Genomic DNA, 14260 nt, shown 5'->3' on the forward strand with positions numbered 1-14260 from the left:
GACTCATGGGGAAACGTTCAGGTTGCCTCCATTAAAAACAAACAGAATAAAAAAAATAGTGGTCCATTATATTTCTGTCTAAACTAAATCCACTGGTCTTTTCTGTTTTGTTTTTTTACCCCACAGGTATTAAGAAACCCTTTCAAGTAAACAGAAGTAAGTAGCTTGATGTTACAGTATAATGCCACTGAAAACCCAGTAAATATCTTTGAAAACATGATTTAAAAAAATAAATAAATACACTTTTCAAATTAAATCATTTCAGTTTTTTTATGGCAGCATCAGGGTTGCATTATAACCTTTGTAAATGTGATCATCTTCCTTACACTTGTAGGAAATAAAGGAGAGACATTTGTGGGTCTGATGGGAAGAAGCATTTCCAGTGCTGGTGAGCACAAACACCCAAGAAACCAAATCTAACTCGTTTCAAAATATCAATGCAGCTTTTATTGATATTAAAAATATCAAATTGCTCATACACATTTAACAATTATGATCAAAAGTACAAGGCAAAGATAATCCCATTATGTTTTCTGTTTTTATTACAGAATCTTTAACCAGAATAAATCCACCTGCAACAACCACTGGCGTCGATGTTTCAGAGAAACCACACAAGCAAGGTATGATTGTATCAGTATAAAAACCTGAGGTTGTTTTATTTCTATGTGCATTCTTACAGTGGTATTGTCATCATTTTATCATATTCTCAGCAGATTAAAAATATCTCAATTTATTATTCCATTATTTGGCAGGTTCACCAGAAGAATGGGTCCAAATCCTGTATTGATGGAGCTAGGGAGAAAAAAAGTACACGTTACTATGATCTATACAATTTTTCACCAACCAAAGACGTTACCATACATCACACTCCTCGAGACACACTCCGCTTACAGCTTCAGTTCATGCTAACGATTATTGTATTAATCCCAAACAAAAATATCTACCATCTTCAAAATGCACATTTCTTGAAAGAAATAAAAATAACAGCCTGTAAATGCTGCAAAATGTAGGTATGTATTTTTTTTTTTAAACATTCATGTTATCCACCACACTGGACCGTTTATCATTTAACATTCAAAGCTTAGTAGACGTAGGCAGTTTTAAAACAAATAAGACAAATAGATTTTCTACTGTCAAGAATCAGTCGATTTGGAACGTATGGTGCTTAAAATATGAAGGAAAGAAAAATATAAAAGTAAAAAAATGACACAAATAAGCAGAACTAAGCAGGATAAAAAAAAAAAAAAATATGACAGAAAGCAAACACTGATCTTTATTGACAGTTCATAGGTCTAGGCTACTTGTGGCTGGTGAGGCTGGAGGTGAGTTCATTCAGTAGCCTGAGGATCTTAGTGCTTATGTCCCTTTGGGAGGGGTCCATTTTAGTGAGCTCGGGTCGATGGTTTTGTTGCTGTTGCCCCGCTTGATCTCCTTTGCTTTCCACTCATCAATCAGGTCCTGAGAGGAAGAACAGAAGGAATTAAACTGGGCCGTCAAATACAGGGATTACTTTTGAGTCATTTTTCAACAGGAATAAATACATTGGGCCTGAGGTATGTGGAAAAAAAATTATATAATTTTTCTTGACATTTAAATTCCAAAAAAAAAAACAAACTATAAACAAAAAAGAGTTAAATTTATGTCCATCATAATTAACTCAAGTATTTAAATTCAACTTTTCATTTAGATGTGAAAATACTGCAACATGATCTCTTCATATTAACATTTTGTTACAATAAAAATGACCGAGTGAGATGATAAACTTCAACAGAAAAAAAGCAACAACACAGGAGCTACACAGGCCAGTAGACACGCATCTTACCTGTCGCTTCAACACCAAGTGCTTTCCCTTCCAGTACTTGAGCATCTGAAGAGACTGCAGGGTGCTCACAATGTCCACCGGATTGACAGCTGTTTCTTGACTGATCTCTGTGCATCAAGCAAATATTACACCAGTAAATGTTTTTGTGTGTGTGTGTGTGTGTGTGTGTATATACATTGTTGAAATTAATCTTTACATGTGGTAAAAGTCTTTCCCATCCTGGTTCTGAGCTTCACTTTATGCTGGAATGTTTTTTGGTAGAAGAGCAATACAAATGAAACCTGCATGAGTTCTGTGTTCTCACTCACCTTTGATGGAGATCTCCTTGCCTTGAAAGTTGTACATGTATCGGAGTAACACTTCTTTCCAGTAGCTTCGGTAGCTGATGAGGCCCAGGTCAGACAGGGGCCTCTCTGGTGAGCCCACCTTCTCCTCCACTTTGGACAACAGGTAGCCTGAACGCAGCACAGAGAACGGTCAACGAGAGCATGTATGCTTTTAAGATTAAAGATCCAAGCCATTGTTGTAAATCTAAGTTTGAAATTAACAGACCAGTCAAAACTTTTTAGACAAAATGGTTCATACTAATTAATGCAAATTGTATTTTACTTTGCTGCCAGCATTTAGATTACATTATAAGTGGTAATACAGGGGTGGATGTTATATCACAAATAACAATCTAATGCAAGAGCCCCCAATAAATGACCTTACTGAAGCTACTGTATGTTGTTGACTGAGCAGGAGGGAAAAAAAATTTTAAATGACAAATACAGAGCTTCATTTAAAGAAACAGTTTACGCTGCGCAGATTTACCTCTACAGTGAATAAACTTCTGAGTTAAAAGAGCTGACTTTATATCCACTGAACAAGGTAACAGAATCCTTTTCAGTCAGATTCATGATATCAGTGAGGTCCATTTCTCATTTATTATTCAATGAACCGGCCAAGGGAAGTCAAATATTTTGTTAGCAAGGCATCCAAGACAGTCTCAGTTCTTATCTCAACAGTCTTTCCTGCTGCCTTATTTTTCACTGAGGAGAGTTCAGTTTTTCAGAGTTCACATAAATAATCCGGTCTTTTCCTAGACCATGGAAATAACACATCAATTTAAACTGCCTAAGCAATATTCCCCATCAAGGATTGATCACACTTTTTAGGCAGTCAACATTCTTTACAAGCATTTGGACAGAGTAACCAATTGACAAAATGAGAAAAAACAAACTGAACATACTGAAGTCAATGAGCATCTTGCCAAAACCCTGCCTCATGTACTGTGGCATCGTCAAGATACAGGATACGTTGTAGTTCAGGAAAGAATTCTTCTCCTTGAAGTGAAAAAAAAAAAAAAAATAGGATAAATGTTTTCAGATGCTTCTTTAAACACAAATATAATTTAATATACTGCATGTACCGTAAATCCCATGTTTTTCATTTACCTTGGAAAAGTATCCCACTAAATGGCAGCCAGTGTTATCAGCTTCAGTCATGACGTAGAAGAGAAACGGCTCCACATCGTAATACAGCGTTTTGTGGTCCAGGAAAAGCTTGGCAAGTAAACACAGGTTCTGGCAGTAGATCTGTGGACAAAATAGCATTTAATCACTTTAACACAGTCACTGTCACTGTCTGTGACACTTGGTTTACAAATGGATATGTAACCAATTTCCCGATATGGACAGAACCAGGAGTAAAGAAAACAGACATTTTGAAGTTTGAGTTTCTCAACCTTATTCTTTTTGCCGTCGACTTCAAACACAGATATAGCTCCTTTTCTGTACACCTCGTCTCCTGGAGGATGTTTCCACACACACTTTGCCTAAAAACACACATAATACAACGGACATCAGTGTTACATTCAGACAACTCAATACAGATATGTTAAAAAGATATATATTCAAAGGCTGTAATGCAGCATCAATAGGCATGGTATGATGATGATATGAGTAATAAACAGTTATTTTGCCAAAATTCAGTTTCTTCTAGAATAAAAAACAAAATTACTCACTTCTAAATTACGGAGGAGCCAGCCTATAAATGTAATGACTAAATCCTTTTTAAACATTTACAGACCTCTATTTTATGCTGTAATTATTATGGGCCATCAGTCAGATGGCTCATAATAATTACAATAACAAGAAGAATCAAACATGCCACTGAAAACACTGTGGCTCAACAGTATTAACACAACACCAATGGTTCATCGCAGACTTTGAGATTCTGACTCTCACCATGTGTCGCCTGAGGATGGTCTGGCTCTTCATGTACTTCAGGCAGAACTCGCAGACGTAGAGGCGACCCAGACGTGCGTACTCCTCAGGATAGGGCGAGTGGTACCAGGTGTCCAGCTCGTAGCGGCCGAACAGGATGGTTTTGATCATGTTACTGCCCTCTGTGATCTGACCCTGGATACGCAGCTTCTCCTGCAGGGGGGGAGGATATAGAAACAGAGAGATACACAGTGAGGTCAGTGTGTTCGTATCTAACACCAAAGTAGGTCCAACTTTACAGAAGAGGACCACAGCAATTTGTCCCAGTCGTTATTACTGCATTAGTTCAATTTTTTCTCATTCATTAACTGGTATTAATGAGTAATTATTTTAGTCTGAAAATTTTAATTTAAGAGTAATACTTATGGAAACATGAACCCGCCCATTACCAAGTCTTCAGATGCTCGGGCCTGAGCTTTCCTGAACAGCTCCAGATCATATTCACTGGTGATGTTCTCCAGCAGAGGTTCTCTGGTGTTGCTGTGTGTCTGCCGATGCTCCTGTGGATCAGACAGAAGCAGGTACAGAGATGAGACGACATACCAGCTATGTGATGCAGTACCAGTAGTAACAGCAAAATGTGGAGTGACAGCAAATGAACAACGGCATGTTGGAGCGCCAGTGATGTACCATGTGCTTTTCTTTCTGCTCCTTCTGCAGGCCAGAGTTTCGCCCCTTCCTGATCTCAGCCACCTGCTCTTTGTACCTGCTCTGTTTCGATGTTGGTGTCTGAAAAGCAAGATAAAAATACATCAGTCATTTCCATGGTAATATGAGAGCTGGCCAGTACTACTAGTACTAGGAGAAGCTGTACACTATTAATTGAGCAGCCAAACTTAGCATTCATATGCTCCCTGGTAAAAAGTAAACCTAATGATGTAACGCTAGTCTTTGCAAAAAGGAACTACCTGGTGACGCGTTGCATGGCGTGAGTTGCTTTCTTCCTGCCCTTTCACTTCCTCTTCTTGTTTCTCACGGCTGATGGCTTTCACCTAAAATCAAGAGACAAGAATGGATTACAGTTTATGTAAAAAAACAAAAAAAACAAACAAAAACAAAAACATTTCTAGGCCTGATTAACATATTGTATAATAGCACTAGTAAGTTGATTTAAAGCTGTTTAAAGACCTTTTTAAGTGATATGTGACTTTACATGTAATTTTGCAACACTGTGATATTTAATTCTTGTTGTTTTATGTGTTTTTTGTCTGTTTTCAATTTCATTGAGCTTTCCGTTCCCAGTAAAGTTTGAATAAAAAACACAGTTCAACTATTTTGTGTCTGACTAAGATATTAAACTGACTGATGCAACTCATTCTAGACTCCCCAAAAGGCATCATGTAAATAGATGTATAAATATCAAACATATTAAAGGGGTTGCATGATGAGGGGATAAAATAAAAAATGGAAGGACAAACGTGTTGAATAACCAAGCACAACAGAGACAACAAAAATACAGCCGACTCTTTTAAGATACTCACCTTGCACTCATCAGCAGAAAGATTGTGGTAAAGAGGGCAACCTGATACAGCAAAGTGGCGTTCGTGTTTCCCCGTGAGGTGACCTGGGCAAATGGAGAAAATTAAGTTATTTGTATTGATACAATATTATGATAGTAGTGGATGTGGCGGAATACAAATCAAAATCTAATTCCTATAAATAATCTAATAAAAATATCTAAAATATAATAAAATCTGCAAAAGGTCAGATATTTTACCAAGTGAATTACACCCCGGTGTAGGGCATTTCATGTTAAAGTTGTAGGTCTCATGACAGCGGCGGCGCTTAGGTCGATGGGAGAGGTCTTTATCTGAGTCTCTGTTGGCTTGGTCTTTGGCCTGGCTCTCATCATGAGAAGCATTGGGGCTGGAGATGTCCAGCTCAGATTCAGAGGAGGGGGCATTTCCTGTGGGCGTCAATGGTGGAGATTCATCGTGGTCTGCAGCTCGTTTCAAGTCCGGAGTGTCTGGAGCAACAAAAGTCAAACAGCCACTGTGTTTATGAACAAGCTGAGATGAAGACGACTGTAAAAGCTTTATATTGCATGAACAGAATGTCTTCACCAACCCTGAGAGCTTTGGCTAAGGCGTGTAGAGGCTCTGGTGAGACGCTGTCTCTTCGGCATGTTTCCATCACTCTCTGAACTATTGGTCTGCTCTCTTTCAGCGGACGAGTCTGAGTCTTCAGTTCCATCTGAACCACTGCCTGCCATGTGTCTCTATCAGGTAAAAACATTAAATGAGAGAAATCCTACACACATTCTATAATCACAGCACAAAAAGTTTAAGGCTGATGTCTCATGGAAATAAATTACACGTGACAATAAGGGTTTGTCTTACAAAAGTCAGTCAATGAGGTTAGCTTGCTAATAGCTGTTGATATTGGACTCATAAATTCAGTTACCCAAAATGTGGGACAAAGGGACTCTTGTGTAGCAAGAGCTGTTTACGGGTTTGCCCACTGTTTTTATACGACTACTTCTGTAATCATGTTTTGAGAGAAAGGTCACAGACAGCTGACAGCTTGCTGTTAGCTACATTTGTAGTAACATTAGGCTAAACAGTTATGACTAGCTAATACATTTAACCACAGTTAGCATTTGGTACATTTGAAAAAGCAACTGACCCTAAGGTTAGTCAGATAATGTTACAAGTAGTGGCTTCACAGTAAAGGCTACAAGTCAGCACTTCAACAACCTATTATTATTGTTAGCTTAGCCTGTAACGTTAGCTAAGCTGCCCCGGCTTTCTAAATACGGCTAATAGACTCTGAAAACCAAACTGCATTGACAAATCTCAGAGTTTAAGATGCAGTCCTTATTGGTGAGCTTTCTAATCGATATAATTTACGTATTATTCATATAATACCCGTTATTGTGATATTGTGGTGCGTTCGGCAAACGTATGGTATCTCAAAAGCTTCATTTTATTGCAATAAAACCTACGTTAAATTCTTAGATTTGGTTTAGCTGCTCGTGACCGCCCACTAAGTTTTATCTTCACTTTAGCTCAAAATGTTGGCAAAAGCATAATATGCATACATCAAATAAAATTGAAAATCACTGATAAAGTCAAATTCTTTTTTGCTGGACTACAAATACGCACAACTAATGTAACTGCCACCATATTTTGGCATGTTAAATCGTCGGATTATTGAATGCAATATGGTGGGACATTCTCCCCATCCGGAGAATGGAACACATCGGTGCTAACTTAGCTAACGTTACCTTCTTGTGCGACCTACATTTGTTCTTACCTGTCGTCTGCGGGGCATTTTCTCCTTGGTGAACGCTACTTCCTGTGGATTTGAAGAAACAAACGGCCAAACGTCCCAGACTTTAGACAAAAAGGTGAAAGAAAACTATTTATCGATTTTTTTTTTCAGGCAGAAGTTTGTATGTACACAGGGTTGCCAGGATCTCTCGCGCCACATTCCCCACAGACAGAGCTGTGAATTGCATTTCCGGTGAGAAATCTATGGCGTGTGAGCCTCCGGAGCAGCAGGGGGCGACTCTAAGCTGCACAAACCCCCGCGGGTTCACCTGGAGCTGGATCCACTGACTGCAACTACACCACTAGTACTCACTAGTACTCTTGTTAGACCACACTCTCTCTCAGCTCAGAAATATGAAGATTCACAACCTTCACCTTAGTACATTTTGTGTATAAATGCGTAACGTTTCCTTTGTACTGATTTAATTTAAATTGAGTGACACATGTTTGCATCAACTATTTATACTTAATTAATCTGAGTCCAGTGCTGATTGAGTATGAGCCTCAGTGCAAGCTGATCCAGTATAATATCTGTTTTCAGGTATTGTTGGTATTATTAATTACATTTCCAGAGATGTCACCAAACATTTTTATTAACTGTTAGATTTATTGATTTATTTGTTTAGTCAAATCGCTACAGGGTCCAGCAGTGTCACATGACTGAAGAACAATAGTCTGAGTGGAGTTTCTACATTTGTTGGTATGACCTTTTCTGTTATGTGTCTCCCTGCCCCCACCTTCACCCTGTTAAGCACCCAGTCGGGGGTGACTGAAGTATTGGAGAACCCAGAAAATGCATCTGTTTTCCCGAGAGTTCCACAGACAGACCATAAAGGGCAGGGGAAGGGGCTGTGGCAGGCATGTCTCCCCAGCAGCTGATACCAACTGCTCTATAAATAGCTTCCAGGGCCTGGCCACAGCATTAGAACACACAGCCTGAACCAACAAGCCACATGCTTTCTACTTTTCCATAGTCAACGTAGTAAGTTTAGTTTGTTTTAGTGGTGCAAGAATTAGAATGAACAAGCCCAAAATTGTCAGACCAGAGGAGAGGTAAGTGCTGCATCTTTTTGATTATGAAGAAGTTTCACTCTTGAATATACGAATACAAATGATCATACATTTCAGTTTAATAGTTTAATAGTTTTTCTGTGTCTTTACAGTCAGCCAGCACATGCGCTGTGGTTTGACAGAAAGAAATATGTCACCATCAACTTCAAGGTTCAGAAACCTAAAGATGTTCAGGTTGATATCCAGTCAGACAAACTGATTTTATGGTGAGTTTACAACAATATAGGTGGCATTTCTTTCTAGTGCTTTAATCTTATTAAAAGCCATTATTTTCAGGGAGTGAAATAATAATGTGGGCAGCTGTCTAATGCTGCAAATTGTGTGTATGTTGTGATAAATTATTCCCCTGACAAGCCTGTCCTGTTTTCACAACAGCTGCAAAAATGACACAGATGACGTGTACTACAATGAGCTGTACTTCTACGACAAAGTCCAAATCCATGTAAGCATTCAATTTAAGGCATGATGGGATATAACTCATTTTATATGCTGTATGCTGAACTGTACAGTCATTGTGACATTAAATATAAATTTGTTTTTAAAAGGACTCCAGAGAAAGAGTGTATGACCGCACCATCAATGTGTTGCTGAGGAAGATGAAGCCTGATTACGCATGGCCTCGTCTCCAGAAGGATGCTGCTAAGGTAAATCTGTGTGTGTTTAAATTGATCAGTCAAAAGGTTTTATCTTGTCCTACATTTAGTTCTGAAAAGTCTCATGAACCCAGGAATAATGGAGTTTTAAGTTGCTGAGATTGTTGTGTCAGACATGGTCTCGACACTAGATGTTTGTCGGTATCAGTTAAAAAATGAACTCATTCAAAGCTTCTGTAATAGTGGGCAACACAATTAATCCTCAGCATTTTGAGTAGCAGTAAAGATGGGAAGGTGTGTGACAGTATATCCATGACGCAGGGTGCTCCTCTGTCAGCTTCTTCTGGTTAAGCAATATTTTGAATTGTGTTGTTTCACCTTCTATCACCTTCTTTTTTGCAGGCCAGTTGGATTTCTGTGGACTTTGATAACTGGAGAGACTGGGAGCATGAAGAGGATGAGGGAAAGGAAGAGTACGATAGATACATGGACGTAAGTGAAGTGATAAGATCAAAGAAATTCTGACAGGAAACTGAGCATGATTCCCTGATGGTTTGGAATCCTCAATAATGGGAAAGTGGTCTCAGACTTTCAGACCCCACCGTAGGTGTGTGTGTGTCTGTGTAAACACCTGGGTTTCCTTTTTCAGATGATCTCAGAGATGGCTACCGGCAATAAAGGAGAAACACCGGATATGGGTGATCTCAGTGATGTAAGTGCAGAGTTCTGCTTACTTTTAAAATATGGGGAATTGCAAATAGACCAATGGTTAAAATTGTAGTCCATGAAACCAACTGGTTTTACAGTAACTCTGATGACTAAAACTCATTCAAACTCCGAGACATGCACAGCATTTATTCATTCCAAGTGATATTTGCAAGCTGGGATGCAACTGGAAAAATCAAACACTCTTTCATGTATTGATTGTTTAAATGTTGATATTGATCACTTTCTTCTTTTTACCCCTACAGTCTGACTGAGACTCACTGCCTCCTCCTCTGTGTTCACTGAAACTTGTAATATTTGCTGATGATCTGATGTGTTACTGTCCAAAATACTGTTTTATGTAATATTTTCTATGAGATTATTTATTGACATATTTTTGTGCCCTGTACGCTGACGTATCATCGCCAGTTTTAATAAAATACATTTTATCAACCATGATTTGGTGCTATAGTGCTTGGGGTAATATATTTTATGTTAACAGGTCAGTGAATAAAAGGTTTAGTGACAATTGAAGAACATTTCTCTTAGTTTCATCAACTCCAGAAGGTGGCAGTGATTCAGCAGTAAGGATGCTGCCCCCTTTCATTCATTCCTCATTTTATTCTATGTGCAGATGTGTTAATGCACTGACAACTCATTTAATTACAAGAAATGCTTTAAATGCTCATGATACATCAGCAGATTATATTTCATTTATATAACAGTGAGTCATGGTTAATGATGTTTTAAACCACTTTAGTGGATGGTGATGGTTTGATGTACCCCAGGTTTGATCATTTTATATACACTGTATTTTGTAGTAGCTTGTGTAATAAGTTCTAGCACGTGTTCATATTATATATTAATACATGTCTTGCATGTTTTATGAACGTTGTCCTAAAACAAAATTATATCTCTGAACAATAAAAAGTATAAACAATAAAGTTCTCAATCTCTGACATTCCTTTTACATAGCATTTACGTGATTTTCAAAAGAAAGAAAGAAAGAAAGAAAAGTCGAAGACACCCAAGTCGGTGTAATTAAGTTTGGACTCTCTTGGTACCCGTACTAAGCTGACAGCTGTACTGTAGTCAGTTGTATCTGGTGGTGACTCGTGTTGGTTACAGGCACAGTTTTTCCTCTAAAACACTCCACAATGGCTTTTCAGTGTCAACGGGACTGCTATATGAAAGAGGTATGACACTGTTTTCAGACAGTTCACCAGCGATAAACTGTTTCGTAATATGCAAAAAACCTGGCGAAGTTTAACATTCCTTCTCTGCAGAAGTGGTTAGCATGTTTGCTAATGACACTGTACTCAAAGCACCAGCCGGCTAGCACTGTAGCTAACTACTTATAATTGTAGACTGTAGATTTGGGATTGATTAAGGTTACTATGATGTGATAACCGCATTGTATCTGCTTATATTGTTGATGTCATTTTAAGCTCAGTGTAAATGTAGCCGGTAATGCAGCGGTAATGGTGAATTTTACCTTTTACACAGTTTCTTATGGTTTTAAAAGCACTAATGCAAATTCACACGTTGTTGGTGATCGACATCTGTGCAAAACCCAGACCTTCATAAAACGGTGAAATCTCACACCCACTTCCACCAGCCCCACTCCTCCTATAAGTTTTCATTTCATGTTTCATTTCCCCTTTAGTTTGTTACCTCTGTAGTGTCCTGCAGCCCAGCTGAATTAAAGCACGAAGTCAATGGAAAGAAAGAAACTCTTAAGGGGTTCAATGTCAAGCTCCAAGACACCATCTTGTTTCCCGAGGGAGGTGGACAAGTAAGCAGTTTTTCCTCCCAAAATATTAATTATAATCCATTTCAATTTCTACAAGAAGCAAATTGTATGAGCAGAAGTTTCATGTTGCTCCTTTGTATCAGAAGTCATGGAAAGCCATACTATACAGTATTATTCTTAAACTTGACGTGGTATGTTGTGTCTTCCTTCAGCCAGACGACCACGGGCTGATCGGAGATGTCCCAGTTTTGAGGGTGACAAGGCAGGGACCAGAAGCAGTACACTTTGTGAGTTCACCTCTGGAGGTGGGTCAGGAGGTGCAGGTGAAGGTGGACTGGGAGAGGAGGTTTGATCACATGCAGCAACACTCAGGTAAGGACCACTAAACAGATAAGCTCAGGGACTGATTGTGATCATATATTATTACACAATTGTTCTAAGCTACATTTGTTTTCTTCCTGACTCTTAGGTCAACATTTGATCACAGCACTGGCAGATACAATGTTTGGATACAAAACCACATCTTGGTACTTCACCTCTGCACAGATTCCTTTTTCTGTAAATATTAAAGACCCGTGGGTTCACCTGTCTTCTATATTTTTATAATTCAGGGACCTGGGGCGTCAGAGAAGCACCATTGAGCTGGACACTCCCTGTGTGAAGCCTGCTCAGCTCCAGGCCCTGGAGGAAGCCATTAATGAGAGGATCAGAGCTCATGTTCCTGTCACTGTTCAGCTTCTCTCTATAGATGACCCTGCAGTGGAAAAGGTACGCGTAATGTACTCGCTGCTGCTAAAACAGTCCTCTTACTCTGCAATCAATGGCTCAAAAGTCAAGGTTTTGAAAGGAAAAATGAAATGAAATGCGTGTTTGTGTGCGAACCAGGTGAGGAGTCGAGGGCTGCCAGAGGACCATGCAGGGCCGATTCGGATCATTGATATCGAGGGCGTCGATGCCAACATGTGCTGTGGGACCCATGTGTCTAACCTCAGTCACTTACAGGTACGACTTCATGCAGACATGCTGATACACAAACACTTGGATGTGTAACTTTTGGATCATTTTTAATGCTTCTGAATTGTATACATGTTATTTTACACATGTTCATGTCATATTTGTAACATTGGGAATTGCGTGCTTCATTTTGCTTTATTTGAATTTTAGGTAATAAAGCTTCTGGGAACTGAGAAAGGAAAGAAAAACAAAACCAACCTGATCTTCCTGGCAGGAAACAGGGTACTGAAGTACGCAGAGAAAAGCTACAGCACAGAGCGCTCACTGGTGTCTCTTCTGAAGTAAGTTCAAAGTATAAATGATCAATATAAATGATTAAACTAATTCAGCAAGTTTGACGTGAAAAAAATCCTTGTTGTTGTTCAACAGAACGGGCCCTGATGAGCATGTTGAGGCAGTTGACAAGCTGCAGAAGTCTGTTAAACTTCTACAGAAAGTAAGAGAATCTCTTCCGTCAGTGGTGCTTGAGAATTAATGTTGTAATTCCTGCTAGTTGCCAGAAGAGGTCATTAATTATAGAGAGCTCATTTTTAAATTTTAAATCCCTTCCATTTGGCAAATACTGAATCACATTGCAGATAGACTCCCTAACCATCATAAAAATGTGTTTGGCAGACTAACCTGAGCCTGCTACGAGACATGGCTGTCCTCATCGCGCAGAACTTTAAGAACAATCCCCAGAGAGGCAACTTCTTCAGCTTGCACAAGTAAGAAATTCCCAAGAGATTCCTCGTTTGTAGGTACAGCACTATACAGTGTCCCCATGTCAAACGTTTTAAAAATGCACAGCAATGACTCAGACCTCATCAGGTCTGAAGCACAACCATCAAGTTCAGGTGTTTTTCTTTTTCTCTCTATAGAAAAGAGGGTGACAACGAGTTCATGAATATCATTGCCAATGAAATAAACACAGAGGTAAGATCTCAGCCTGACTGTTTAGGTCTTGGTATTTGCAGTTAAATATTTTTGTTAAGCTTTGTTTTCTTCTTCTCTTAGGAAACTTTGGTTTTCCTCACTGTTGGAGAAGAAAAGGGACCTGGTTTGTTTCTACTGGCTGGACCCAGTGGACCAGTGACTGAGACGGGACCACAGTAAGAGACGCCACCATATACATACAGTATATTTAGCTTCCACTGTTAAAAATGTTGATGCGGGTTGACACTGCATGCTTCCCTGTGCTCTCCAGGGTGTTAGAGATGCTCCAAGGGAAGGGGGCAGGGAAGAACGGACGTTTCCAAGGCAAAGCCAACAGCCTGGCTCGGAGAGGAGAGGTGGAGGCGTTCCTGCAGCGGCACTGCAAACATCACACCTCAGAAGAATAAACTCAGCAATAGCTCAATACAAATATTTTATATTTGCTAAAGGAAACGATGCGTTTAGAAACCAATGAGGAGTTCAGGTCTTAAATATCCATATTTTGTGGTAAACACTAAAGGACATGTAAGAAATAAATTGTTCATATGAACATGTATATAAAATGGACTTCGGTACATGTGCTGTACATATCTGAATGTTAAATGTCATGTACTGTTTTTATTAATTGAAAACATCCACTGTTAAACCTTTTTTTTCTGTGATCATAGTTTCATTCATTTTTTTCCCGTTTTTTTATTTTACACGTAGGAACTATATTACTGTAAGTGCCTGGCTCAAGGGCACAACAACCTGCCATTTAGACACACAATGAAAAATTCTTAATAAAAATCACCCTCTCAGAGTCGTGCTGCTCATACTGCGCTTTCAGACACATTTTCCCCATTGAT

The 14260-nt window shown here is 39.0% G+C and overlaps 3 protein-coding genes across 4 annotated transcripts; 2 read left to right on the plus strand and 1 right to left on the minus strand.

Moving 5' to 3' along the window:
• Window positions 1-477: 477 nt before the first annotated feature.
• LOC111219984 (histone acetyltransferase KAT7-like) lies at window positions 478-7519 on the minus strand. Of its 2 annotated transcripts, XR_002665037.1 has the most exons (15): window positions 7345-7519; window positions 6157-6307; window positions 5807-6055; window positions 5571-5653; window positions 4998-5081; window positions 4720-4818; window positions 4479-4589; window positions 4051-4242; window positions 3549-3638; window positions 3259-3399; window positions 3054-3147; window positions 2131-2277; window positions 1823-1929; window positions 1302-1458; window positions 478-792 (listed from the first exon to the last, which is right to left on the minus strand). XR_002665037.1 is itself a non-coding variant. In XM_022742882.1 (14 exons), exons 1-14 carry the CDS (start codon window positions 7360-7362, stop codon window positions 1357-1359), a joined length of 1668 nt encoding a protein of 555 aa, XP_022598603.1. In that variant the 5' UTR covers window positions 7363-7519; the 3' UTR covers window positions 478-1356. The 2 variants fall into 2 exon arrangements, 1 of the variants encoding a protein (XP_022598603.1); XM_022742882.1 differs by having other exon boundaries at window positions 478-1458.
• Window positions 7520-8276: 757 nt separating this feature from the next.
• LOC111220458 (putative protein PTGES3L) lies at window positions 8277-10668 on the plus strand. The gene is made up of 7 exons (XM_022743556.1): window positions 8277-8414; window positions 8525-8638; window positions 8808-8874; window positions 8978-9076; window positions 9428-9517; window positions 9675-9737; window positions 9997-10668. Exons 1-7 carry the CDS (start codon window positions 8380-8382, stop codon window positions 10003-10005), a joined length of 477 nt encoding a protein of 158 aa, XP_022599277.1. The 5' UTR covers window positions 8277-8379; the 3' UTR covers window positions 10006-10668.
• Window positions 10669-10821: 153 nt separating this feature from the next.
• Window positions 10822-14217, plus strand: aarsd1 (alanyl-tRNA synthetase domain containing 1). Its single transcript, XM_022743555.1, has 12 exons — window positions 10822-10926; window positions 11397-11525; window positions 11696-11855; window positions 11953-12010; window positions 12095-12251; window positions 12369-12485; window positions 12648-12778; window positions 12867-12933; window positions 13113-13204; window positions 13358-13412; window positions 13494-13588; window positions 13684-14217. Exons 1-12 carry the CDS (start codon window positions 10888-10890, stop codon window positions 13817-13819), a joined length of 1236 nt encoding a protein of 411 aa, XP_022599276.1. The 5' UTR covers window positions 10822-10887; the 3' UTR covers window positions 13820-14217.
• The last annotated feature ends 43 nt before the right edge of the window (window positions 14218-14260 follow it).

Source organism: Seriola dumerili, unplaced genomic scaffold (assembly GCF_002260705.1).
Source record: "Seriola dumerili isolate Sdu_G_001 unplaced genomic scaffold, Sdu_1.0 BDQW01000068.1, whole genome shotgun sequence".
Classification (NCBI taxonomy): Eukaryota; Metazoa; Chordata; class Actinopteri; order Carangiformes; family Carangidae; genus Seriola; species Seriola dumerili.

Bases quoted from the DNA above. Each gene is read 5' to 3' on its own strand.
- LOC111219984 (XM_022742882.1), bottom strand. The intron at 4,819-4,997 runs GTAGTTCCTTTT...CTTGCTTTTCAG, and splicing joins GCCATGCAACGCGTCACCAG to ACACCAACATCGAAACAGAG. The intron at 1,930-2,130 runs GTGAGTGAGAAC...CTTGATGCACAG, and splicing joins CAAGGAGATCTCCATCAAAG to AGATCAGTCAAGAAACAGCT.
- LOC111220458 (XM_022743556.1), top strand. From the start codon at position 8,380: ATGAACAAGCCCAAAATTGTCAGACCAGAGGAGAG. The intron at 8,415-8,524 runs GTAAGTGCTGCA...GTGTCTTTACAG, and splicing joins ATTGTCAGACCAGAGGAGAG to TCAGCCAGCACATGCGCTGT. The intron at 8,639-8,807 runs GTGAGTTTACAA...TTTTCACAACAG, and splicing joins TCAGACAAACTGATTTTATG to CTGCAAAAATGACACAGATG.
- aarsd1 (XM_022743555.1), top strand. From the start codon at position 10,888: ATGGCTTTTCAGTGTCAACGGGACTGCTATATGAAAGAG. The intron at 12,486-12,647 runs GTACGACTTCAT...TTTGAATTTTAG, and splicing joins CTAACCTCAGTCACTTACAG to GTAATAAAGCTTCTGGGAAC. The intron at 13,205-13,357 runs GTAAGAAATTCC...TTCTCTCTATAG, and splicing joins AACTTCTTCAGCTTGCACAA to AAAAGAGGGTGACAACGAGT.